The following is a 27,352-nucleotide window of genomic DNA, read 5'->3' as shown; positions in this document are numbered from 1 at the left end:
ATTCTTTTACCTTGAACCACTGTTATGTGATAGTCTGTGCTCCCTCAGAGATTATTTTAGCTCTAAGACTAATGCCCCACAGGCAGATTAGTCGCCTGTGATAATTCTCTGCTACCAGGTGACGTATTTCCTTGAAATGCCTTCCTGCCGGCAAAAATGTGAACCGTCAGTGGGTAAGCATATGCATCACTAAGTCACTCTAATTTATTGCATGCAACTATTCTCCCTGTGGGGCATTAAACTAACTGTAACATAATTAAAAGTGGGGGAGTAAAAGACAAAACTCACATGTATGTGTGCCCTTGGTTTGTGTGTGTGAGCACAGTAAACAGTTTAAGTCAGGGGGACGCCATTAGTACTTTAGGGTAATGTCCCAAGGAGTGATGTAGTCACTTATAGATAGATCTCTGCTACCGTGGGTGACTAACTTGCTCCGTAGGACATTAGCCTAAAATGACAATTCTCTATTCTTATCCAATCGCACATACTAAAAAAAAAAAAAGTAATTTTAATGAAAATGATTTAGCTAAAACAGTGTATTACATATGGGCTGTTTTATGCAATATATTTTTTTAGACACCTGCAATTTTCAGGGGGTATAGTTTCTCTATAAAATTACATCAAATCATTTTTTAGTTTACTTTTGTGCAAAGGATGCAAGGCTGACTTAAATCTGTCAGCAAGAAGAAAAACAGCTATTTAGTTGTGCTTGGCTGTAAAAAGATCTCCATATCTATAAGACAAAATATTGTTATAATCCTTTAATTGCCTCATTTCATATAAACTTGCCTTACAATTGCAAAGCACAGTATATGTAAGAAAAATGCATCTTTTGGGTGTAGGGTTGCAACCTGGCCTATATTTTACCGGCCTGACTGGTAAAAATGATAGTTAATGCCAATGTTATTAAAGGAACAGTAACGCTAAAAATGAAAGTGTATTTAGGTATTTAAAATATAATGTACTGTTACCCTGCACAGGTGAAGTTATGTATTTGCTAAAGTAACACTACTATAGTTTATATAAATAAGCTGCTGTGTAGCCCTGGGGGCAGCCATTCAACCTGGAAAAAAGGAGAAAAGGCACAGGTTACATAGCAGATAACAGATAAGCTCTGTAGAATATAATGGGGCTTTATCTGTTATCTTCTTTGTGCCTGTGCCTTTTCTACTTTGAATGGCTGCCTCCATGGCTACACAGCAGCTTTGTTTATATAAACTATAGTATTGTTTCTGAGGCAAACACACCAGCTGTACCAGCACAGGGCAACAGTACATAATATCGTAATTATTTTTATACACTTTCATTTTTTGGTGTTACTGTTCCTTTAAGAGGAAAGAAAGATAAAGGAAGGCCAGGATTTTTTTCCAGAAAGGTGGCTATCCTACTGGTACGATATCAGGACTACTTGCATGATGCCAACATTACCACCTTAAGGTATTCAAATGGGCAATTCTGTAACATATAACACATCACAGTAGCATGAATAAGCATAGTGCTTTAGTGACAACCATGTAAAACCTCTGCATGTTTAATATTCAGTAACGAATCCAGTTTTTATTTGGAGCAAAATTCTAATAACTTAGACTTCCGGGGTTCTTAACTTGCAATACAGGATTACAAACGTATAAATTTAGCCACCGCTTGCCATAACTATAAAACTCTGTCTTCTAAAGGCCCTAAACGGCTAGCTAAAGGGCGAAACCAGTTTGTTTTCAGGGGTTTTTTTCTCTCAAATGCGCATGCGCTATGTCCTTTCTCAACTTCCTGCCAAAAAATGATCTCTACAGGGCGTCGCTGAAACACGGTGGGGGGAATGGGCGTGAATGTAGGGTCCAGTGACATCACGGGCGTCACCCTCTTTCTCAGTAGTTTAACCCTCCAGCGTTTTGAGTATTTGTTCCAGGGAGTGGTTTAGGTCATTGACGTTAAACATCGCTCCACTTTACGATGGGCCACCGTTACCCAAAGCCAATCGGCTGCCAGAGATTCTTGTTTAGGAAATCGTGCACTCGTGAATTTTATATTAATAACAAGGAACAAATGGGTGAAAGGAGAAGTGCTTATTTACTTTTCAAAAAAAGGTTTGCTTTATTTATTTGTAATTCGTCAGTAGATCATCAGACCTACGGACCCAGTGAAATTATACCAAGTAGTGGGAGAATCTAGATCTTTGGCATTCACAGCCTTGACCGTAACTGTTACATACCATCATACATGGAATAACAAAATAAAGGCCCTCCTCTGGATTCCCTCGGAGATTACAATTGTGCCGTGATTTATGCTCTAATGCTCTTAACTACTTGTGTGGCTTATTTGATAAATGCGTCATCGTGTCCATTGATTCACCGGTATCTTTGTTACAGAAATATCCAGTAACATGGTATACATATAAACTGATACATTTATTTGTGCAAATTTTAGTTATAATGTATACATAAAATGGTGCTAACATAGATTCTAAAGTGCACCAACCAGCCAGATCTTTTAATTTATTTTCAAACTGTCATTGGAGTGATCAAAATGAATTCTTAGTGTAATAGCAAATCAGCCTCACTGCTTTGTATCAAGTATAGACACCACCTAATGATGGGTGGTCATTCATGCTCCGCTGTATAAGTAACATAACACATAGGTTTTCCAATATGATTATAAACTGATTAAATGGACCATGGCAAATTTGACTTGAAAATCAAACCGTTGTGCTTTATTGTAATAATTCCATTGCTACATCTCTGCCTTGGTCCTTTCTAAAGAAGGTCCCAGTTGTGTTCTCTCTCTGAGCCCCCTTGCTTGGCACTTACTGTTTTCCCCTTTTTTTGTGCAAAGAGGTGTGAAGCTGCAAATCCATGAAGCCTGGCATGTGACTTACTAAACAGTGGTAAATTTTCAAGGACTGCAATGTGACTGTACCCTACTAAAATAGTTTCTGTGCTTCCCTTTGTGGCTGCCCTGCTTATAAACATTGCCTAAGACATATTTGATGATTGGCTTTTGGGTTTGTAAGAAGGCACTGTGGATCTTAATAAGACAAGGTTTTACAAAGCCAGCTTTTCTTTTAAGTCATTGTCATAAAAGTCCACTTTATATTATGATTCTAAACATAGGAGATATTTTAAAGTGTTTGTAACAGGTTTTTGCCCCATTTTGGTTCAGCCCCACTTATAACAAGGTTACAGTCATACAAAACACTATATAGACTCCACAATCTTCATGTGGTGCATTATCTCTCCAGATACCAGGTGTGGTATCAATGCAAAGCACAAAATGCTAAAAACAGGAGTTGTACAGACCTATGAGTGCATAGGGTGTTATACCCATATTTTTAAGCACCTTCTGCACCAGTAAGCATGTGCTAATCCTGTTTATAGCATTTTAACACTATTCTGTCAGTCTTTTAGCCATGTTTTTAAAAATATTTGAGATGTACCAAATTGCACGCTAATTGACTTGTCAAGCTGGGCAAGATTAAAGCATTTGGACACTTTTTTCTTAAAGAGATACCGACACCAGAATTAAACCTTTTTTTTACATCTATCATAACATTGTCTTTGCATGACCTTAATTTTTGCCATAAAAGTATTTGCCCAATGCTTTTATATTACCTGTCTGATCCCCCATGTTCCCCTATAAGGGGGCTGCCATATTTGTCCAGTAGGAGGCTGTTAGCATTTGAAGCTATAACTGACAGGCTGAGAAGGGACAGTCAGGTTGGCAAAACAGTCAGGTTTAAGAACTTCAAGTAACAATTATTTACAAAAGCAAATCTCTCAACGAAAATCAATCAACATGACCTATAGGCAACTTTTTATGTACATTCATATTTTGAGGAGTCGTTTTTTAGTGTCAGTATCCCTTTAACAAGATGGCACAGTTTTATGTTTAGCAAGCACATGAATGGTTTAGCTAATTCTTGGGACAGAAAATTTAAGTGACAGTATCCTACTTAGCTTTGGATAGACTACATAGACGTAAAGCTAAAAAATACTAAATGTACCAAGAAAGGAACTCCAGGTATAGACCAGCAGACCTCGTGTTAGCTCAGTAACCAAATAGGAGACCACATTCCTAGATAGATAGCTGCTTGGGGAAAAAAAATGCTGTTTCTGATTAGAACTGTACAGCATAGAAAAAACATATTCCATCTGCATTAACATTCCCTATTAGGGTAATGGCAAACAGGCCAATTCTGAGCATTTGTAGCTATACAGGTGGGTGGCAACATGATAATAATGATCCCCAGTTTTAAAAATGAATGAGAATCAGCAGCGAATTCAAGGTCAGGGACATATCACTCAAAAATATCTTGCTGCATAGTCTAGTTCTATATCACATCTCATTAAATGACAGGAACCAGCGCTTGGTGGTTATTCACTATTTAAAAGGTGGATATTTTGTCCCCATCCCACAGAGTACACAATGCTCACACTACAAATCTCAATAAAAGACCGATTTTTATTGCACAGGGAGAGTTTTGTTGCCCTCAGGAAATCTTGCTCCCCCCACGTCATATGTAATTCTTATTGGTTAGGGTCTCGTCACATGAGATGTTTCAGTTTGTCACCCGAGTGAAATCCTTTTAGAAGGTTATTTTCAGTTCTAATGCGATTTCAAGCAAAACATTTCATGTACATTTACGTTAACTGTGCAAACATGTGTAATGAGGCACGTTTTAAAGAGGACTATTCAATTTAGAAGACATACAAAAGCATTTCCAGGAATATTGTTCCCACAGGGAGACAAAACGCCCCGTGTGCCATTGCCCTGGCTGGTGATCTTAAGTATTTATAATTAGAACAAATGAGCAGAAAAGGGTACGCATGACCCCTATCTGAAACGAGAACGCCTCCCTATGGTCTGATTATCACCAACCCTGTCTAGACTGCATGCATACAGGGCAGTCTATCTTCAAGCTGACAGAGCAACGTTCTAACCCACCCGTGTCACTTCCCATTAACCCCCTAACCGTTAATACAGACAGTTATTGCCCTGAAACTGCTCTACATGATAAACATTTGGAAACACAAGTAATCTGAGGTAAACAATCAGCTGACAACGCCTTTTTTATCTGAAAACTTTATTGACAACTCGTCTACAGGCAAAACAATCCGAGCACTGGGATTGGTTACGTACTGTGAGTCGTGCTGCACACACGTGACGCAAGGGGCGGGCTTGTCATGGCTTCTGGGGCAACAGCTGAGGAGCCGGTGCAATTTAAGTAAAATAAGTCAGTGGCTTATGGCCATGGAGACTTCCCTACCGGTTCTACCTGCGGCCAGTCATATCCCCTGTGTAACGGAAAATCACTTGGAAAAGGAGAACGAGAACAGCGAGAGGCTTAATGATGACGGAGCCCAAGCACTGGTTAAAGAAAGCAAAGGAGATGCGGTTTTAGGGGTGCAGGAATCAAATCAGGGCTCGGAACTGGCAGCATCGGTTACTTTACCGCCTGCATGTAGCCAGGGGGAAAATGGCACGGAATCTTCCCCTCCTGCCCTCTCAGTCCCTCAGTCACTTACCCCCGAGGAACCAAGCAGCAGCGGGCAGAGCCTACCTGCAGCCTCCCAGAGCCTGGATTCACTGGCGTCCTTCTCCAACCTCCTGTCATGTCCCAGCTCCGAGTTAAACAGCGAGGGGCCAGATGAGAAAGGCAGTGCTACAGAGGAAGGGGAGGAAGGCCAAGATGGAGTGGCTCCAAGGGACAGGTTCCCTGGGCAGTCAGTGTATCATATTAAATGGATCCAATGGAAAGAGCAGAGCACGCCAATAGTAACTCAGAATGAGAATGGTCCATGTCCCTTGTTGGCTATTATGAATGTCCTGCTTCTGGCCTGGAAGGTATGTTTTCAGATTATCCCAGAAACCTCAGCTAGACATCTCAGCACCCCACATTCTCATTGATGGTATGTTCTGTGAGAGTGGGATGACATTTTGCAAATTCAGTCCTCTAGGTCAGTCACTCAGGACCAGTTTGCATATGTGCCATTGCAGATGCTCCCCTATCTACGCAAGCAAAAGAACTGATTTAAACAATCCTTTTTTTTTTGTTTAGAAGGTGTGGACATGGGTAGAAACTCGTGCGTAAAGCTACTTGCAGATAATATTTAGCTTTGGAGGCTTGATCAGAGTTTCAAAGCAAGGCAAGTAGACCTTTTACAGGCTCCTGACTGGTGGATGCTGTAAAAAATAGAATTTGTTCTCGTTGGGGAGGGACATCCAACAAAGTTATAAGTTAAATCTGTTCAAAAGTCATAATACTACATTACAGCAATAGTTTATTAAAAATATAAGGAGACTTAGTAATTGTACATAATTACAAATTTACTGTCACATTGACTTTTTTACACACACACACATATATATTTGCATATCTCTTCATGTCCTCGTTTATTTCAACACTCTCAGCATTTACTCTCTACATCCTGCTGATAAATACAATGTCAGTGCTGCTTAAGGGTAAGAACCCATGGAGATCTCTGCTATCGCAGGCGACAACCTGCTCCGTTAAAGGCTTTCCACCGGCAACAAAAGGAGTCGCTGGTGGAAAGCCCTTTGCATCGCTTTTTTTTCCAAAGTCTTCAACCTAACATACTCCGCATCACTAAGGTTCTGCTCACAGTGCTGTTTGCAAGTAAAAATGCATACCTAATATATGATGTATGATTTATCTTGATATTCAGTTCACCTTTAAGTTAACTTTTAGTATATTGTAGAATGTCCTACTCCTAGCAACTTTGCAACTGGTCTTCATTGGGTTTTTGTATAAATTTAGTATTATTTGCCGCCTTCTTCTGCCTCTTTCTAGCTTTCAAATGGGGGATACTGATCCTGGGAGCCAAAAAACAATTGCTCTTTGAGGCTGCAGTTTCATTGTTATTGTTAACTTTTATCACTTATCTTCCTATTTGGTCCCTCACCTATTCATATTCCAGTCTCTTATTCAAACAACTGCCTGGTTGCTAAGGTAAATAAGACAAAAAAGTTGCTGGACAAAAAGCTTGATAACTGAAAAACTGCAAAAAATTAATAGCAATGTCTGCACCATAATAAAATTAAATTTAAGTGAACTTCCACTTTAATATGTGCAGACTTCCATCAGGGAGTGTCTTCTAAAAACTCTGAAATTAAAATAGGTTATTGATAAATAAAATCTGTGTCAAAATACATTTGTTCTTATATGCAACTGAAATCCTAAAAATGAATATGGCTAAAAATCCTATTTTTAGATACTGAACTTATTTCACCAGCCTAAAGTTTCAGCATCTCAATAGCATCTCACATACTCAGTATGCTCTGGGCAGCTGTTGAGTAGCTAAGCTTAGGTGTCATAGCAAATTATCAAGTTCTGTTATATAAGCAGCTACTACAGAGCTTATTATTCAATTCTGATTCAAATTGCACTGATTTATGAGCTGCCATGTAGTAATAATCTGTATTATTACTAATCAGCATTATATTGGGACATTTTATATTCTATATATCAAGTATATTGTAAGTCTGCCCCTAAGCTCAGTAACAGCAGAAAAGAAGATGGGGAGCTACTGGGGGCACAGAGCTTTACTGTAAAATGTTGTGGTTGCCTTGTGCTGGTACAGAAGCCCAAAACATAATGTGCAGCATATCTAGCCTATTTCTTTAGTTAGGCTTTATTTCTCCTTTCAATTGAAATAACTGCTTGATAATCTAGTAAGGTGTATTTATTAACGCTGGCTTTGTGTTGCAGGTAAAATTGCCATCAATGATGGAAATTATTACGGCTGAGCAGCTTATGGAATACCTAGGTAAGCCAAAAATAAAATATTGTCAAGCAAACACATTTGGTATCTTACTGTACACTCAGTTAGTTCTATGTGTTATAAGTTTTAAGGGTAATACATAGACAAAATTACTTTCCTAAACATTTGGCAAGGCTTTTGTAATGTAGTAAGCTTTGAATGTGGTGTGTAAAACAAAGATACCCCAAGGATATTTAGTTGAAACCATAATGTTTACGTAAACCAATCAACCTTCTTTAAATATATTACTGGGATCTTCATTTTGCCTTGGTACAGAAAATAGTTTAGGTGCCCCCACCTATATTATTATGAATACAAATATGTTGAAAAATTGGATTTTATGCATTTGCCAGCATCCCACCCCATGCTTGGCTCAAATCGTACCTTTTGCTGCAAATGGAAAAAAAATAAATGGGAGTGTAGATGCAATAATGTAAAAAACTGACACAGTAACCCCTTGATAAAATAAAAAATAGAAGGTAATTGAAAAAGTCACGTGTCCCAAGAATGATTCTTCTTGATTAAGGGTACAGGCACAAAAAGTTACCTGTTTTCCTGTTTATTGGTTTACGCTTCTAGGACTAGCCTGTACTCCAGTCTGCCATCGGATTTGTGGAAAAATCTGAGAAAGAGAAAGAGAGGGCGGGGAGCATGCTAATTAACTGACTGTTGCAGGCGTTAGGGTATTGTCATAACAGTCACCCCATTATAGAATTTCATCTGTATCTAACAGCAAATTAGCATTTCCAGCAAGTGGAAAGGTCTTCTCTTCTCCCAAACCCCTTCCTCACTACGTACATTGCTTTGGGCCATATTGAGGGCTGTGGCACATACAGTGTTTTGAGTGGTGGGCAAAACAGTCTTCCCATTATTGCTCCTGATGAATCTGCATCATGTTCAATGTACACAAAGCAGTAGGCGACAGATTCCTCCATCAACACTCCTAAGGTGTGCCTGTTACTGATATGTCTGTGTTTAATTATGTGCTTTACATCAGTACTATAAGCAGCGCTGACAGTCAGACAAGGGCATTTTGAACACCACAGTTTTCTGCTGGAGGGCAACTCTAGTCAAATCGCCCATGTGCCATATGCCTTTAGAAAGTGATGCCTAAAGTTTGATAATCTCAGTGATAAAGGTGTGTCCACATATTTTTGGGATTTGTCAATGAACCTATTCAAACACTGATGGTCCTCTTGCCAAAATAGGAAAAACTCAAATGACTATGAAATCTGGGTCTTTTTTTCAATGCTATGATAGTTATGGCCCTGCACTAGGCAAGGTTTGCTTGAAAATGTCATTTATGACTGCTAGATGAAATATAAAATTGTACATCTGGTAAAAATATAAAAGGCTCATTACATGTTATCAATTTTCAAATAATTTACTTTTGCAAAGGAATTTTTTTGTTTTGTTTTTTAGAATTATTTTTGCAAATAAATAGTATTAATTTTTTTTGTATGTTTACTTTTTGTATCTGAATATACTTGTTAAAAGTTAGAGATGAATCGTATATTTGGTTGTTCCTAATTTTATACGAAACAAAAGGCACCAGCACTCCTGCAAAAATTATCGTATTGAAAATAATTAAAGCAAAAGACAAACTGCCCCTATATTTGACTTAAATGGAATGCTCACTTTTAAAGAGATTGCTCTAAATCAAGAGAATTGTCAATAAAGTAAGTATACATTAATAAAAATCCTTATTTTAATGTGTTTACGTATGTGTGGCCCACTGCCAAAACTGCCAAAGTGTTCCTGTTAGAACTGCTGTATTGAGCGCCCCTCTAAGCGTATTCCTTCTACTTCAGCGTTGGTGAAAGAGCACTAATTGCAGCAATGGCTCCTTGCGCATTCCCAACACCTCTAGTCCCATTTTCTTCGAACAATCTTATTCTTATAGGTTCTAGAGAGGAGTGACAAATATATGCAGTTGTATTGCTCATCAATTGAGTTAGAGAGATAGAGTGACAGTTTCCAAGACCTAAGACAGTTACTAATGATCTAAATGTAAGAGCTTTTAACTTTGGTTCTGCCAGTGCAGCATGTCAGCTAGTGTGCAGTACACTGGCAGATTAGGACCTCTAGGGTGATTTGTGCTGTCAGCCCAAGTGCGCGCAACAATAGAAAGGCCCCTTGTATGGACCATGTATGACCTTTAGTAATGAGCATGGTCTTATCCAATGATTAAGGGGCACATTTACTTATCCTCGAACGCTCCAAGCGTTCGTTCGATCAGTCCAATTGTATTTTCCGTGACTTTTTCGTACCTTGCGCAAATTCTTCATATTTTTAGCGAAAAAAAAATCAGATCGGTTTTGCCACTGTTTACAATCGTTCGGTACGAAAATTTTGTGGCTTTCGAATCGCCAATACGATATTATCGGGACTAATACGATTTTTTCATAAGCATTTTCGTGATATTTGCGATCTTCAGAAATTTTTGTTTCCAATCCGAATTTTTCCCATTCGGGATTCGAATTCGTGTTTTGATAAATCTGCCTCTAAGTGTTTGGAAATCACCAAGTGTCTCAGACTACATATTTATGTTATTTTACCTTATAAACCACTGTTGTTTGGAAATCCTGTGAAGAAATGCTAGTTGCATTCTTGTTTAGGTATTTCTAAAAGCAGTATACTGAAATGTAATATAAATGTGAATATCCCCTTTAAATGCTATATAAATCATAAAGGTATTTCCCTGTGTGATAATTTGTTTCAGAGACCAACCCATCTATTTAGAATATAGAATAATTAATAAATACATATTGTGAAATCATAGGAAACTTTTCTTATTATTATTAGCATATTCTGCAGAAATACATGTACCGTATATACTTGAGTATAAGCCGATCCGAATATAAGCCGAGGTACCTAATTTTACATAAAAAAACTGGAAAAACTTATTGACTCGACTATAAGCCTAGGGTGGGAAAGTTTCAATAATTGCTAAGTTTCAATAATCAAAATAAATACCAATGAAATTACATTAAATGATGCATCAGCGGGGTATATGTTTTTTTAAGAAAAACAGTAAACTAGCTCTGTAAGTGGAGAAAAGGGTGGACAAAAACAATATGGTATCAACAATGATACCTTAAGAGTACTACCCCCTTAGCTCAAACAGCAACCAAGCTAAAACACAAAGAGGTAAAATCCTTTATATTCTATATAAACTATATATAGTTTTAAAGTGCAATGTCTAGTGCAGAATGGGACAGGTGAGGATGGTAAATAAAGATGAATTTAAGAGCGGCCAGGGCACTGGAGGGTCAGGTTGCCCATGGCACCCGACTCGAGTATAAGCCGAGGGCGACTTTTTCAGCACATTTTGGGTGCTGAATAACTAGGCTTATACTCGAGTATATACAGTAATTCAGTGTTTTGTTTAGAAAAGAATAGCAGGGTTGGTGGTCACCAGCTCGTGCCACTTTGGGTCCTTTTTTTTTTGTGTAAGCTTACCGCAGGAGCATGAACAGTTAAAGGCAACACGAACCTGGCTTCAACTGTTTGTGCTCCATCTTGACTTTTGCACAGAAGAGGACATAAGTGGTTTGAGGTGGCACCTGACAAACCTGCTTCACTACAATGCATTTGTTTACACACCAGGTACCTAGATAGATGCAGTTCTGTGGCCTTGAGTTGGTGCGGTTTGGAAGGGCATGGGAGACTTTTGCAGGGGAATGGGGCTGTAGGTAGGCTTTCATTCTTCATTTAAGCCATGACTGCTGCTTTAAAAAGTGTAGTTCACCTTTAAATAAACTTTAATATGTTATTATATTTTTCTACAACAGTGATCCCCATGTTGTTTGCGAGCAACACGTCAACCCCTTTGACATTTGCCCCCAGTCGCCTCATAATAGGTGCTCATTTTTTAATTTCTGACTTTAAGGCAAATTGTGAAGGCATAAAGACCATGTGTACTGCCAAACGGAGCCTTCTGTAGTCTGCCAGTCCACATTGGGCTACCATATGGACAATCACAGTCCTTATTTGTCACCCTCATGGAACTTTTTTCATGCTTGCATTGCTCCCCTATTTTTTTATTTTTATATTTAAATTGTTGCTCATGCTTTAGTAACCAGATAGCTATGTCTGACTGCTTTACAACAAAACAAGGGATTCAAAGGTTTTTGCATTTCAGGCAATTGTTATTTTTGCTAGTTGGCCCTGTGGAAAAAAGCACAGTACACACTTATGTTTAATGTGAGCCCCAAACCAATGTGCTTGTCTTTCTTTATTATATTAATTTATATTTCTTATAAAGTACTAATCAATAATCCTTTTTTTTTTTTTTTTTTTTTAACCACTTGCTCGCCTAACCACTGTCTGGAGTTAACAAAATGGTCATAATTATTCGAATAAAAGCTCTATTTATTGGGCTTATGTTGAACACATATGTATATAGCTGGTTATTTTAAGAAGTTTTAATATAGTAGATATTAACTCTTGGAGGTAGAGAACATGCTGGTTATTTAAGAAGTTTTAATACAGTAGATATTAACTCTTAGGGGTAGGATTTATCAAATTGTGAGAATAGAGCTCAACACTTTTAATTCATTCCTGTAATATTTTTGAAGCTTATTTATCAAATGGTGAACTCCAACTCTCACCCATTGATAAATCCACCCCTATATATGGAATAATGATTGGCTCAGGTTCTGGTATGCAGGGACTAATATCCTTAGCTCTGTTGAGGGTCACATTTTGGTCACTTGCAGAGCTTGCTCAATTGCAACAGTAATCTCCAACCAATGTACAGAGATATTTTTATGTTCTAAACTATTGGCTTGCTCAACTAGGTGGTTCTTTGCTATATTTAGCTTGTCTAGATCTGCAATTTAATAGTTATTTATATACTTATGAGTACTTGCATGAACAAAAGCCTTTAATTAGGTTTTGAAGAACTTGCTGGCGTAACTCATTCCCAAATGCCACAAAGCTAACTGGCTGCTGTGAACCTTGCTGAATGTGAATTTACCAAAGCGGAACATAATTCTTGTCTATCCAGTGTTTTTCTCTAAGATTACTGCTCACTTTCATAACTGAGCTAATAGTTCAGGGCAAAAATGCAGTTGTTTTTCTTTAATACTCCATACATACACTGTTATAATCAAGTAAATGTTTGATATAACAAATAAGTAAGAAATGCAAAGTACATGTAATTGCAAAGTAGCTGCAATTAATAATTTTATAGAGTAGTTTTTAACAGCTATCAATCTGTTTGCAGATACAGCCATGCCTCATTTTCCAAAAAACTAATTTCTGTCAGCTACTGTTTATGCTGCAGCATTCTAAAGGCATTAAATTAAAGGTACATTGTAACCTAAAAGTTCACTGTTATCTTTGTTTAGTACAGGTATGGGATCCCTTATCTGGAACCCTGTTATCCAGAAAGTTCCGAATTACGGAAAGTCCATCTCCCATAGACTCCATCATTATAAGCAAATAATTCTAATTTTTTTTAAATGATTTCCTTTTTCTCTGTAGTAATAAAACAGTACCTTGTACTTGATCCCAACTAAGATATAATTTATCCTTATTGGAGGCAAAACAAGCCTATTGGGTTTATTTAATATTTAAATAATTTTTAGCAGATTTAAGTTATGGAGATCCAAATTACGGAAAGATCCCTTATCCGGAAAACCCCAGGTCTCAAGCATTCTGAATATTAGGCCACATACCTGTACAGGAAAATTCTTTTGGTGACTTTTTATAATACATTTCCATACATTCCATGAACAAACCTTTTTGTTTCTAATGATTTTATTTGTAGTTTCATAAATACAACAAAAGAAAGCATGACGGATATGTAATAAACTATAGCACTTTTTGTGCATAACCCACTTCATTGCAGTACTGTTAACTTGCACTTTCCTGCTTTCCAGTGTTATGAACAGTTTTTAATTTTATGGTGGGTTTCAAAAGAATTAGAATTAATGTGGCTATTTTATGAACTGTTTCCCATGTACTCCTTTTGATGAATTATGGTTTAATTGCACATTTTTGCAGTATGTGGCAAAATGGATGTATAATGTGGTGCAGTAGGTAATATCTGTATCTTGATAGGTTATTTGTTAATATTGTGCGAATAAGCATTTGGAATACAGGGAAACAAGGGCCCTTGGTTCGATTTTATCATTTTATACTCAAGTGTTAAAGTTTATTGTCGTTTACAAACCTCTACAATACAGAACATGTGTGTGCTGGCCACAAGAGCCTAATTTTGGGAATTCTTTTTACCTATTTTTGTAGTTAGCCTTTCAACAACTCATCAGTGAGATAAACAAAGTGTTGTATCCTACTGTTTTTTCTTATCTTACTGTATAAAAAAAACCAAACCAAAGTCGGAGACTTTATTGGCTTATGGGCTGACTGATCAGCTGTGGCATGTAATTTAGCTCCACTTATGGAAACTGTGCTGAACCATTCTGTTGGACTGCCTTTCCTTAGGTTTGGCAGAGTCTTCCAGGAACTGATAAGATTTGTTTACCAACAGAATTTCAGTTGCTGCCCTGATAACCCCAAATGGTTGGGGGCCCCACACATAGAACAAGAGTCGGCATTCTGCAAATGCAGCCGTATTGTTGGAGATTTCTGATCCATATGAAGCAATCTTAAGGTATTAATTTACTAACCACAAAGAGTAGTAATTAGGTTACAGTGAGTAAAAGTAATGTAAATGTTCTGCAGAATACTCAGTAATTCAGAGACCCTGAATTCTTTAGCAGTGGATATGGATTGTGCTGCTGAGTACAAATTTGCTTATAAAATCTAGAGACTTACCTTTTCAGATCTCAGGCTCAGATCAAAATCTCTGATAATTATCAAAGCTGTTGAATTTCTATTGCAGGAGACTACATTTTAGATGCAAAACCAAAAGAAATATCTGAAGTGCAACGTTTGAACTATGAGCAGGTAATTAAAATGTTATTGCTTTAAAATATTTGTTTACATATTTACAGAAAATTGTGGAAAGTTTCAGGGTCTCCTACATGATTTCTGTGACAATCCACCCCAAAACCTGTTTTTAATGTAGCTGCACCCCTTTTATCAAATCTCACAAAAAAATGTCCAGCCCAGTTATGAAAACACCTTGGCTGGTTCAAATAAGCTTCCATGTGCATATGCACCTTTACATTTTGAAGGGGGTGTTTTTATTTGCAGATGGAAATGAAGAAGATAGAAGAATCATAAATGAACTTATTTGATAAGCCCAAAGATCTAGGTTAGTTACAACAAAAATTATTAAACATGTATTATAGATGTTCTCTTATCTTTGGAATTTCCAATTTGTAAATTGTATTAATGCAGCACATTGTGTTTCTAAAGTGAATTAGTTTTAATACCGTTCTGTTAGATAATCAATATGCTGAATAAAATTCAAGACAATTTAGTTTAGCTGTCAAATGTCCCTCCTCTTGATGCAGTGACGCTTTACAAACTTTATAGAATAAGACATAAATGATTGTTCCTGTGCCCAGTGAAACAAAATACATCTCTGAAGTTCCATTTAGGATGCAGAGCTATTTGACAAAATTGAAAACAGGGCAGCGAAGTGGGAAATGTGGTTCAGTGTTGATAAATGCAAAGTTATGCACTTTAGTAAAAAGAAAATGTGAGTTATATGCTAAATGTTAGTGTGTTGGGAGCATCCTTAATCCAGAAGGATCTGAGAATTTTTTTAGATAATAAATTGTATCATTCCAGTCATTCTGTGGCTAATAAACCAAATAAAGTGCTGCCCTACATGCAGCAGGCAGCATAGGGCAAACAGGCAGGCAGTATATACAATGCTGATAAAGAAAAACTCACCAGCACACCCTGGCTCCTCCAAAAGAAAAAACTTAAGCCTGGTGCCCGGTATCAAGAGGGAACGGCACCCTCCAATCCAATCTCGAACAGCATAGATACTGGCACAGCAAGGCAATTATAAGCAGGTAAAACCTGCACATTTATTTAGTGCAACACAGTAACGTTTCGGGGTGACCCCCTTCGTTTTGTGTTGCACTAAATAAACGTGCAGGTTTTACCTGCTTATAATTGCCTTGCTGTGCCAGTATCTATGCTGTTCGAGTATATACAATGCTGGCAATGCTCCTACAGTCTGTCTGAGGTATAAACTGGTAAACAATATGGGTGCTTATAGTCTGAGCCTGAGGCCAGAGGTGTGAACAGTGCAGGGGATTACATGTTTAAACAGTGCAGGGGTTACAGCCTGAAAATGAGGTGTGAAAAATGCAGGGGGGGGCAGTTAATCTCCGCACTGATACAATTTTAAAGTTTACACAAACGTAAGCAGTCACAGCAGCCAGACAGGTGGGAGTTTCTTTGGAACAAAGATGATGATGTGATTTGCAGGTACATTAGAGGAGATTATAGACAGATATTGGTGAATGTTTTTCCCCATAAAAACACACCAGAGGCTTCCCTTTATATGAAAGGAACAGGTTTTATTTGAATCAGCAAAGGGGGTTCTTCACAGTGAGGGCAGTGAGCCTATAAGCCTATAAGAGGTGCTTGGATGATCTCTTGAACAAGCATAGTATCCAAGGCTATTGTGATACTAAAATAAACCAATTAGTATAAATATTGGTATATAGTGTTTACATATGTGAGTGTGTGGAGTACCTTTCAATGGCATGTCAACCCCAAACTTTTTTTTGCCTAATAAAACTTTCCAATATACATTTATTAAATATTTTTAGTGCTTTAAAAGTTATTTGTAAATATATCTGCTATTTAAAGGAGACATATCCTATAAAAATTAAGAATGTACCAGTGAATTATATTCCTCTAGATATAGAAGGATTGTGCTTAAAAAAAAGTTGTGTTTCTGACTGATTTATTGAGAAATTCCACAAAAACCCCACTAGCCCCGCCCATCTGTTCCACTTCCTGCTGGCTGAATTCTCTGGATGTGCAGGGGAGCCGGCCGCCCTCCGTACACTGCACTGTAGGATAGGAACCAATCAGCAGCTAGGCTGACCTGATAGGGAACTGAAGCCTGTCTTTGCTTGTGTGAGTGCAGGGCTGTGATTGGCTCTCCCTCTCCTACTGTGCTTCTGGCAGGGACCGTTGGGACACGCCCACTCTCCATTTCAAACTCGGACAGAGAAGTGATAGGATCTATAGGGAGCTCCAATAAAGGGGCCATTGTTACAGATAGGATTAATGTTTAGCCCAAAGGGAAACCAGCACCGTATAATATTCATAATTGCCTACAAAATTAGGGTTTTCCCATTTATCCTATATGTCCCCTTTAAAGCAGCATTTGCTTTACTCCTAGTTATGACTTATTAAACAATGTTGCAAAAACCTGTCTCCTTCAGTAAGGTAAGCCAGTCTGTTGGCTTGTGTTACATTGTTTCAAACGCCAGAGCCACCAGGGCAGAGAATAGAAAGGACAAACCCTGCTTTTAATAGCAATTATATAAAAATTACTAAAAACAGTTATGAAATTTAAACAAATGTATGTCACAAAATTGGTTTTGTTTTATTAGGGAAAAAATGTTTTTTTTTTGGGTTGACCTGTCCTTTTACTTGGTGGACTTTGGACTATTTTAAAGGAGAAGGAAAGGCTAAGTCACTTGGGGGTGCCAAAATGTTAGGCACCCCCAAGTGACTTAGATCGCTACCTTGCTGGTGCCCCTGTTAGGAGAAAAAGGCACCAGCCCAGGGTACCTGTAGGAAGCGCTTCCTACTTCCTTTTTCTTCTGCTGGCGAAATCCGTGGGCCGGCGCACGCGCAGTAGAGTGAAAAGCCGACTTTCTTGTTTAAGTTCGGCTTTTCACTCTACTGCGCATGCGCGCGCAAGCAAGTAGGAAGTGCTCGCAGCTACCCCGGGCTGGTGCTGTTCTCTCCGTACAGGTGCACCAGCCCGGGGTAAAAGGTAAGCGATCTAAGTCACTTGGGGGTGCCTAACATTTTGGCACCCCCAAGTGACTTAGCCTTTCCTTCTCCTTTAACAACAATCAGTGTAGAAGGCTTCAACCATTTTACAAAACAACTGTAATTTGCCTCTGTCATTAAATATCCCTACTTTTGCATTGACCTCATTTAAAAAATTAATGTTTAAAAAATTTAAGTTTTGTTGTATTTTATTATCATCATTATCATTTTTTATCTGGTGATTATAAAACACTTTTGTATGTACTCAGCCTGAGTGATATGCCATGTAAGCCAAGCTTGTCAAATATTTTTTTGAAGAAACATCATTCTTGAATGTTTTCACTTCTTTCTTTTTAAAATTAATTTTGTAGTAAAACAAAGTTGGGACCTTAACAGATATCTTAGTATTCCCTAAGTGTCAGCAAATCCATGCCATATGTATTAATTTTTTTTGTGCGGTTTAGTAAGTTTCCAGTGAAACAAAAATAACATGCATATATTTGTCCCACTATATTACTGACTTGAGCAAAACATTCACTGACAAATCCCGTCTTGGAAAGTACTTTGGGTTGTTGGCTGAGAAATGCACAGTGGCTTAAAAAAATGTATATTGGCTATTATCATTAATTTGCAATATCTGAATATCCAAAAGGAGAAACAATCAATAGTCATTGATTCTACACCATGTGTGGGAAACATTAACTTCAAGATACTGAGAAAAGTTGTTAACCATTATGTCTTTTGGGTTTAATTACATAATGGGGGAATGTATTGTATCCATTCTATCAAACTGATCCCAGTGTCTAGTTTTAAAACAGTTATTACACAATACAGCAAAGTCAGGTAATGGAAATTTGCTGAAGAGCAATTATTTTACTTGCTGCATTCAGATATCAGTAGTATAGAATTTCTCTTGCTGCTGTTATATTTTGTGTAGTTTAAAAATGAACCTGTTCTTCAGAAGGCTTTGGTTTATTTTCCCTTTCCTGTATCTGAAATAAGATACTGAACTGATGATTGTTTCATCACTATATTAAAGGGCATGGAAATAAAGTAACACTTTCTGCCTCTTGGTTAGTCTAAGGACTATAGTAAACATTATGATTTTCAGGTTAGAATCACATTGCTGACCTGTATGTCTGGCTATAGAGTGTTTATGTAAGATATAGACTGGTACTTAAACGAGAAGGAATTTTGGAATTTGGCATTTTACTGCCAGTAGATTAGTCTCTCAATAGTGCAAGCTAGAATGCTATATTTATTCTGCAGAAAGCTTTACCATACCTGAGTAAACAGCCCTAGAAGCTCTCTCCGTTTGTTTAAGATAGCAGCTGCCATTTTAGCTCAGTCTCCATAGCTTTCTGTTGCTGGTAGCACAGATCACACATTCTGATGGGAGGGGGAGTGAATGCTAATGAATTATTATGGGTGGGGGAAGCAGGAGAAGGGAGAGAGATTCGGGCCCCAGGAATGACGGATTTTTCTAAGAGAGGAAGTCTCATACCGAAGTACATGTGTACACAAAAAAAGACAAGAGATTCTGTGTTTCTTTTGATAGAGAACTCAGTGCAGATTTTCTGTGAGTGCTTATAGCTGTATTTACATAGACCTTTCTAATAAAGCTTACTTAGCTTTTACCTTTCCTTCTCCTTTAACAAATATTTTTACTGATTTCAAAAATAGAGAGCTCCAAAGGCAAAGCAGATATCCATTGATCTGAGGAGTTATTTTAAACCAAAAAAAGCACCCTGTGCTGTCATCTTCTAAATAAAAAGACTGTGTTTCCTTTGCCTGCCTTGTCATTGGGTAAGAAGCATTTCACCATAAAATACGTTACCAGTTGAGGAAACTGTTGTCATCATTTTAACTTGTTAATTCACATCAAAGCAAGCAGCTCTTTCAATTAAAAAATGTTTGTGCTGGTTTTTTGATTGTTAATTAGCTGTAGAGCAGACTGTTCTAATAATGAATGGCATTTTCTTTCAGTTTACATTGGTAATTAAGTTTAGAACACAGTTATAAAAGTGATAGGTAATTCTCTGATTTATTTGTTAGAGATCATTGCTGACAGATTGGCCATTTACAATTTGCTTCTGTACTTAGCCTTACTTTTACTGAATACAACCAGAATTTAGTGAGAAACAACCCTTTTACACATTAGCCATTATTCAGATTTTCCTACCAGTATATTCAGTACTTTTATTTTAGGCAGCATGAGTCCAAAATTATGTTAGTGTACATGGAACTCTGTATTTAAAGGAACAGTAACACCAAAAAATGAAAGTGTATAAAAGTAATTAAAATATAATGTGCTGTTGCCCTGCACTGGTAAAAGTTGTTTGTTCACTTCAGAAAGTCTACTATAATTTATATAAATAAGCTGCTATGTAGCCATGGAGGCAGCCATTCAAAGGAGAAAAGGCACAGGCACATAGCAGATAACAGATAAAACACTATTGTATTCTACAGAACTTATCTGTTATCTGCTATGTAACCTGTGCCTTTTCTCCTTTTTTCCAGCTTGAATGGCTGCCCCCGTGGCTACACAGCAGCTTATTATATAAATTATAGTAGTGTTACTGTAGCAAACACACCAGTTTTACCAGTGCAGGGCAACAGTGCATTATATTTTTATTACATTAAAGCTCTCTCATTTTTTGGTGTTACTGTTCCTTTAAGTAACCCGGGATTTTTCCTTTGAATGGAGAGTAGCTGTAGCCCCATTTGCTTCAGTATCACATCACCACCATGCGTGCTTTCAAGAGATGAAGAGTCCCAAAGCAACAAAAAGTTACTAAGTTATATTTACTGTATGTACTGTATGTAAGTTTAAATATCTCACAGCCCAATTGATGCGTAACCCTGAAAGTTAATTATGATATCTTGCTGTATTGCCCTGCTGCTTAGATAACCTATAATCTCGCAGGTCTATGCATTTAATATATAATAAATCACCTCTATCCTCTTATTTTCCTACAGAATATGAGTGATGCAATGGCTATCCTACATAAATTACAAACAGGCCTTGATGTCAATGTGAAATTTACTGGAGTTAGAGTATTTGAGTACACTCCTGAGTGTATTGTGTTTGATCTCCTTGATATACCTTTGTACCATGGATGGCTGGTGGACCCTCAGGTATGTATTGCACAGATACATTGACCCAGTACAGGTTTTTGTGTGTATTTCATTTCCATAAGGTGTGCTGCTGCATTTCAAACAATCAAAATAATTAATAGAAACACACTACTTCTAATACTACTTGTATTATCAATAACTGTTGGCTGTATGTTTTTTCAATAAATAGATGAGGAAATAAGGTAGGATTCACATCTGCAGTAGTCACTTGTATGATAACCAATGAACTGCAGATTTAGGTGACGAATACTTGTATGGTCTTCATATTATTTCAGGGATAATTGATATTCCCCATTACTGAAATTTTGGATGGGCACTACAGAAAGAAATAGCTATAGTTGTTAAGGCTGCTTGAGACAAAATTAAAGGGGATGTAAAGGCTAAAATCAATTGTGTGTACTGCTGACGACCTACAAAGAAGCATATTTGCAGTGTATGTCAATTAGAATGTTGTACTATTTCTTTAACCAATTCTGTGCATCTGAATTTACTGTTTGTCTTCTCTCCCTCCTGAAGCTGCTTATAGAAATCCTTTCCCAGGGTAGTAAGAAAACGATCAGTGCTCCTCTGCATTCCAAATGGCAGGGAAGCAGAGCACAGTTGTTTATTTGGATTGTGTCATACAGGCATATACACACATACTGTATACAATCTTGTTACTAAAGGAGAAGGAAAGGCTAATAAAGAGTTAATCTCAAGCTGCAGGCATACCTTCAGTTGTCTCAATAGTGCCCTTAAGTCTCGCAATATTTCACCTGTTCAGATGATCAGAAGCCAAACAGGAAGAAAAAACGCTGAGCTGTGTAAAGAAAGTTCCCATGATGCCTCACTCCTACACAGACACACAGACCAAGTGAACATGCTCAGTTAGTAAGACTATGGGGCACATTTACTAATCCACGAACGTCCGAAAAGCGTCCGAATCCGTTTTTTTCGTAACGATCGGTATTTTGCGACTTTTTCGCAAATTGATGCAAATTTTTCGAGCTCAATGCGAAAAAGTTGCGACAATTCGCGCAAGTCATAATGGCTATGAAAAAGTTGCGACAATTCACAAAAGTCATAATGGCTATGAAAGAGTCGCGACAATTCACGAAAGTCATAATGGCTATGAAAAAATCGCGACAATTCACAAAATTTGTAATGGCTATGAAAAAGCCGTCGTAACGGCTGCGAAAAAGTCGCGACGGTGGCGAAAAAAACGCAAAAAATACGAAAAAGTCGCAAAATGTTCGTTTCCAGTCCGATTTTTTTTTCCATTCGGGATTCAGATTCGTGGATTAGTAAATCAGCCCCTAAGAGTCAGCCTCCTGCATTCTTGAGGGAGGGGGGAACAGAAGAGAGAAGAAAGCTGAAAGTTGCGGGTCTCTGGCACAGGAATTACAGACATAGAGAAATCTTTTGACAGAGGACTCAGTGCAGCGTTTCTGTGAGTGTTTATGGCTGTATTTACAAAGACCTTTCTGTTAAAGCTTACTTAGTTTTTACCTGTCCTTCTCATTTACCAACAAAAATATATGTATTGAAGGACAATCTCTACATATCTTTGTAATGTGGATATTGTTAGTTTCATCATTTGGTCAGGATTAAAGATTTAATCTGCCCTGGCTCTTTTTTTCACTTTCTACAGTTTCAAACGTTTAGGTTGACCTGAATGAAGGGAACAGTAGAATGATGGTCATCGGTCGGTAGGGCCATCTTTAGTGTTCGCAACTGCATCTGCTTTGCCGAAGGTCCATACAGAGAGTGATAGAAACTTGTTTGTCACTTGTGTAGACAAATAAAAGTGAACTGGTCCAAAACTTGCCTAAGTGAGGAGGAGGTTCAGGTGCTAGGGGAGCAGAAACAACTGTATGTATGGGAGCAGGCACTCAAATGCGTAGTCCTTGAAGCAGGACTCAAGTAGCGGTTTAGTGAAGTACCAGTACAGAGATGGCCTTTAATTGGCTGTTCAGCGCTCTGCAAGTTTTTGTGACATATATTGCAACATCTTTTTTTATTACTTGACTATTATCATTTTTACCTGCCAGATCTGTTTTCATACTAAAATGTTTGTTTCATTGATTCTTTTCCTAGGTTCCAGAAGTAGTGAAAGCAGTTGGTAACTGCAGCTACAACCAGCTGGTTGAAAAAATCATCCTCTGCAAGCAGTCAGACAACAGTGAATTAGTTAGTGAAGGTAAATGATTGAATTCAATTTTTAAAATTACTCACCATGGTATTTACCTCTTGTTATCCCTGAGCCATGTGACATTATTTTTACTATCATAACAGGTCACCTATGTTTAGCTCCAGATTAAGGTTTAATTTAATCATAAGAATAGATCATTTCCTTCTCCTTTAATTAAACATAATTTTAGAAAATGTTATTCACCTTTCCGCAGACTTATAAATAATTGTGTTTTAGTGCATTTATTACCTAACCAACCATTTTAGTAGCCCTACAAACTAAGCACGCTCTATAAGGTGTTTGTTGTTAAGGTAGGTAGGTAGGTAGGTAAAGACATTTTTTTAACAATATAAGAAAGGCTTTCTACACAATAGACTCTAGTCTATTTCCAATAACTTTATTCCTTCATCTTTAAAAAAAAAAAAAAAAAAAAAAAAAAAAAATGTAATTACTAGCTTGATGTTTATTTAAAAAAAAAAAAAATACATTATTTGAAAATTGCTGAATTGCAGTTTTCTTTTTGATGTTGGTAGGTTACATCAGCCAATGATTAGTTAGTCATGGCTTTTACACAAATCGCTGCTTAAAGGTAAAAGATTTCAATGGCAATATTTACAGATGTGTAAATCAATTTGATCAGATTCTTTGAGAGCAGTCAAAAAACAATTAGACACGCACTCTTCGGACACCAGGACAGCGGTGAAAACTCAAATAGCTTTATTCATGAGTAAATCCTGACACGTTTCGTATGTATATACACGTAGTCTTAGGCAGAAAGACAACAGCATACAGCTGCGTGTTTAAAAGGCATTTAGAATCCACATCATACATGATGTCATTTCCTTATACAATAAATAAAAATAAGTTAAAAACAACCATACATCACAAATATAGCAGAATAAGTATCCATATCAGTATATCATTACAAACAGCTGTCAAAACAGGGGAGAAAAAGAAAAACCCCTACACATGACAGCTGGTCACCAGTATTTAAAATAAATATCCATGTTGCCTCCAATTTCAAGAGCTTCTTTTATTTATTACCACCCCTACTTTGGATAGTTACGTTATCTATACAGGTTTGGGACCTGTTATCCAGAATGTTCGGGACCTGGGGTTTTCTGGATAAGGGATCTTTCTGTAATTTGGATCTCCATAACTTAAGTCTGCTTAAAATCATTTGAACAGTAAATAAACCCAATACGATTGTTGCGACTCCAAAAAGTATTAATTATATCTTAGTTGGGATCAAGTACAAGGTACTGTTTTATTATTACAGAGAAAAAGGAAATCATTTTTAAAAATTAGAATTATTTGCTTATAATGGAGTCTATGGGAGATGGTCTTTCTGTAATTCGGAACTTTCTTGATAATGTGTTTCCGGATAATATCTATACCTTAAATCCGTAGCAACAACACATTTCCCCCATTACATGAGGAAAAGTGTTGCACTACAGTTGTTGCATTGCTCTTAGCTGTTATTTGACTCAAGTGTTCCTGCAAAGCGCTTTTTGTTATGACTAAGTAACTCAATTTTTGTCTCATCAGTCCAAAGCACTTTGTTCCAAAATGACTGTGGCTAGTCTAAATGAGCTTTTGCATGCAACAAGCGACTGCAGAAAGGACTTCTTTCTCATCAGCCTGCCATACAGATGGTCTTTGTGCAAGTTGCACTGAATTGTAGAACAATGTACAGATACACCATCTACAGCAAGATGTTCTTGCAGGTCTTTGGAGGTGATCTTTGGCTTGTTTGTAGCCATTCTCACAATCCTCTGCATGTGCCTGTCCTGTGTTTTTTCTTGGCCTGCCAGACCTGGGTTTTACAGAAACTGTGCCTGTGGCCTTCCATTTCCTGATTACATTCCTTACAGTTGAAACTGTCGGTTTAAACCTCTGAGGCTTAACTAGCTAATTCAACCAATTTGGAGTTGCCAGTAATCAGTATTGAGCAGTTACATGCATTCAAATTAGCAAAATTACACGGGTACCCCTATTTTTGCACAGCCAGTTTTTCACATTCGATTTCATTTCATACAACTAAATACTGCTTCACTAAAAATCTTTGTTCAGAAAACACCCCAATACTCAAATGTTCCTGGGAAATTAAAGACATACCACTGTTATCTTTTTTTGTTGAAAGTGGAGTAAATTATTATGCAGGCTGAGAGGGGTTCCCAAACTTTTTCATAGGACTGTATATCTTGAATACAGAAGTTTTATTATGCTTTACAGTGATCTATTACATTCTTTTTTAGGCTTAGTTGCCGAACAGTTTCTAAGTGGCACTGCCACACAGCTGACATACCATGGGCTAAGTGAGCTGACTACAGCCTTGCAAGAAGGAGAATTGTGTGTGTTCTTCAGGAATAATCATTTTAGCACCATGGTTAAACACAAGGTAGGATGCTGTATATTATGAAAATCATTGCTCCAAATTTTTAATCAAAAGTAAAAAATGTATCAATGGTGATAATTTAAAGATATTATGCAATGCAGTTATTTGCTTTGCTATTTAACTTAGTGGGTATTTTTGCAGCATGGTCTGTATCACAATTCTAGCACAATGTAAATTGGTAAAATCAACATGTTGCCTCCGCATCTTTGTTATTTGTAAAACGCTTAAGCCATGATTGGCGAAGCAGTGATGTTGGCACCCAAGCATGACATCACTGCTATAGCAGCCAAGGCTGGAGAGTTGTCAGAGCATTATGCTGTGCGACTGTTATAGCCAGGCACATACCTCTGCTGCCTTTTCCCTGTCACTTTGAGTCGCTTGGGTGCTACTTGCTAGAGTTACTTGAATGGATGCGTGAAGTGTTCTGAAAGTGTCGGGGTACAGATGTTAGAACAGCATTGTATGTAGCAGACAGATGTTGTTGAAGGCTCCTGCCTCTGTTTAGAGATGGTTTCTCCACTTTAACATGAATAGCCACTTTTACACCTTGTTTAAACCACCGGTCTTCTTTGTCTAAAATTTAAACATTGCTATCTTCATAGCAGTGTCACTTGTCATTAAGGTGTACAAGGACAGCTGAGTCTTGTCCTGTAGAGTTAGCCCTCCTATGCTGAGCCATTCACTTGGTGAGCAGTTGCCTTGTTTCGCCAATTTATAGGTCAGTGCACTCCTCGCTACATTGTACTGAGTATACCACATTGCTTTGTTTTTCCTTTGGTGTTGCATCCTTTGGGTGTCTTATACTAGATATACCATTACCTGGATGATTGAAAATCCTCAACCAATTGTCAAACAAATAAAGAGTCTGTGGTCAGTTTACTGTTATAGCACATTAAATGCAGGAACAATGCTTGTTTTGCTCTGTTTTAACTTTAGGTGGTTTGTATGCCGGATAATTTATATTCCCATGCATATTAGGCATGGCACTGTTCAGAGTAGCCCTGCCATTTAGGATGTTTTATTTTTGTAAAATAAGATGCTTTAAAAATACAAATTTTGAAGAGATTTTTAGAAATCTAATTAAACAATCATAATGTATCTAAATTTGGTGGTTTAGAGTAAATATGAACCGAAACATGTATTTTCCAAAATGGTATGGTTTTCTGGGGTCAATTTATGGTTAGGGGCATGTCTGGCATTGTTATGCGTATTTGTGGTGCAGTGCCTTAAAAATGTTGTAATGTACTGCTGTGGATTTTTGATCTCTACGAGCTAGAAATCTCCATGAAACTATATGCATTTGGTATTGGCAGGCTCTCGAGACATGGAGCAATCCAAATTATATTTTTAACAATAAAATATATATCTGATATTTGTTCATATTGTGGGAAAAATATATTTTGAAATGTTTTGAGTATTGAATTATATATCTTGCTACACAAGTGGAATTACATAAAACAGTCCTGAAAGAAATATGTTTATAATATGTAGAATTTTTCTAGGTAAACAAAACTCCCCTCGGGAAAGTACAAGTACGCAAACAATTTAAAAACTTTCCTGGCAGTAAAAGAAAATAAATCACAAGATACTTTTAGCAGTAAAAGGGCTAAAGGCTCAGAAAAATTGCAGACCTAAATAACAAGTTGACTGGATATTATAGGCTATGATTTCAAGCCATAATTGTATATCCTGGTGCCCAAGCTCCTTAAGAAGCACCAAAATATTCTCAGACCTGGTTAAATATAAAAGCAAAAAGGAAAGGTAAGGGCCAGCAGAGTAGATAGTAATTGGACATAAAATATACTCATGATTGATGATTTACAAGGAAAATTGTAGGGTTTGCAGCTCTCAAGTATCACACCATGCCCATATATTTTACATCAATTATAGACTGCTATTAGCATCCATATTAGGCAACGCAATGTTGCTCCCGTTCCCTGTGGGAGGCAGGCCCTCCTTGCAGCCTTTGCCATACACTGC

At 37.4% G+C, this 27,352-nt stretch overlaps 1 protein-coding gene across 1 annotated transcript in view; it reads left to right on the top strand.

The window, feature by feature from the left end:
- The first annotated feature begins 5,101 nt into the window (after nt 1–5,101).
- The window catches only part of mindy2 (to MINDY lysine 48 deubiquitinase 2), a 31,147-nt gene continuing 8,896 nt past the window's right edge, over nt 5,102–27,352 (top strand). The window contains exons 1-6 of the mRNA XM_002937668.5: nt 5,102–5,838; nt 7,724–7,781; nt 14,629–14,693; nt 20,646–20,804; nt 22,881–22,983; nt 25,233–25,375. Coding sequence (XP_002937714.1) covers nt 5,239–5,838; nt 7,724–7,781; nt 14,629–14,693; nt 20,646–20,804; nt 22,881–22,983; nt 25,233–25,375 — 1,128 coding nt within the window. The 5' untranslated portion in view covers nt 5,102–5,238. The remainder of the gene's footprint in view (nt 5,839–7,723; nt 7,782–14,628; nt 14,694–20,645; nt 20,805–22,880; nt 22,984–25,232; nt 25,376–27,352) is intronic.

Source organism: Xenopus tropicalis, chromosome 3, assembly GCF_000004195.4.
Source record: "Xenopus tropicalis strain Nigerian chromosome 3, UCB_Xtro_10.0, whole genome shotgun sequence".
NCBI classification, from domain to species: Eukaryota; Metazoa; Chordata; class Amphibia; order Anura; family Pipidae; genus Xenopus; species Xenopus tropicalis.
Note: the sequence above shows the minus strand (reverse complement) of the source record. Positions and strands in the feature narration are given on the sequence as shown.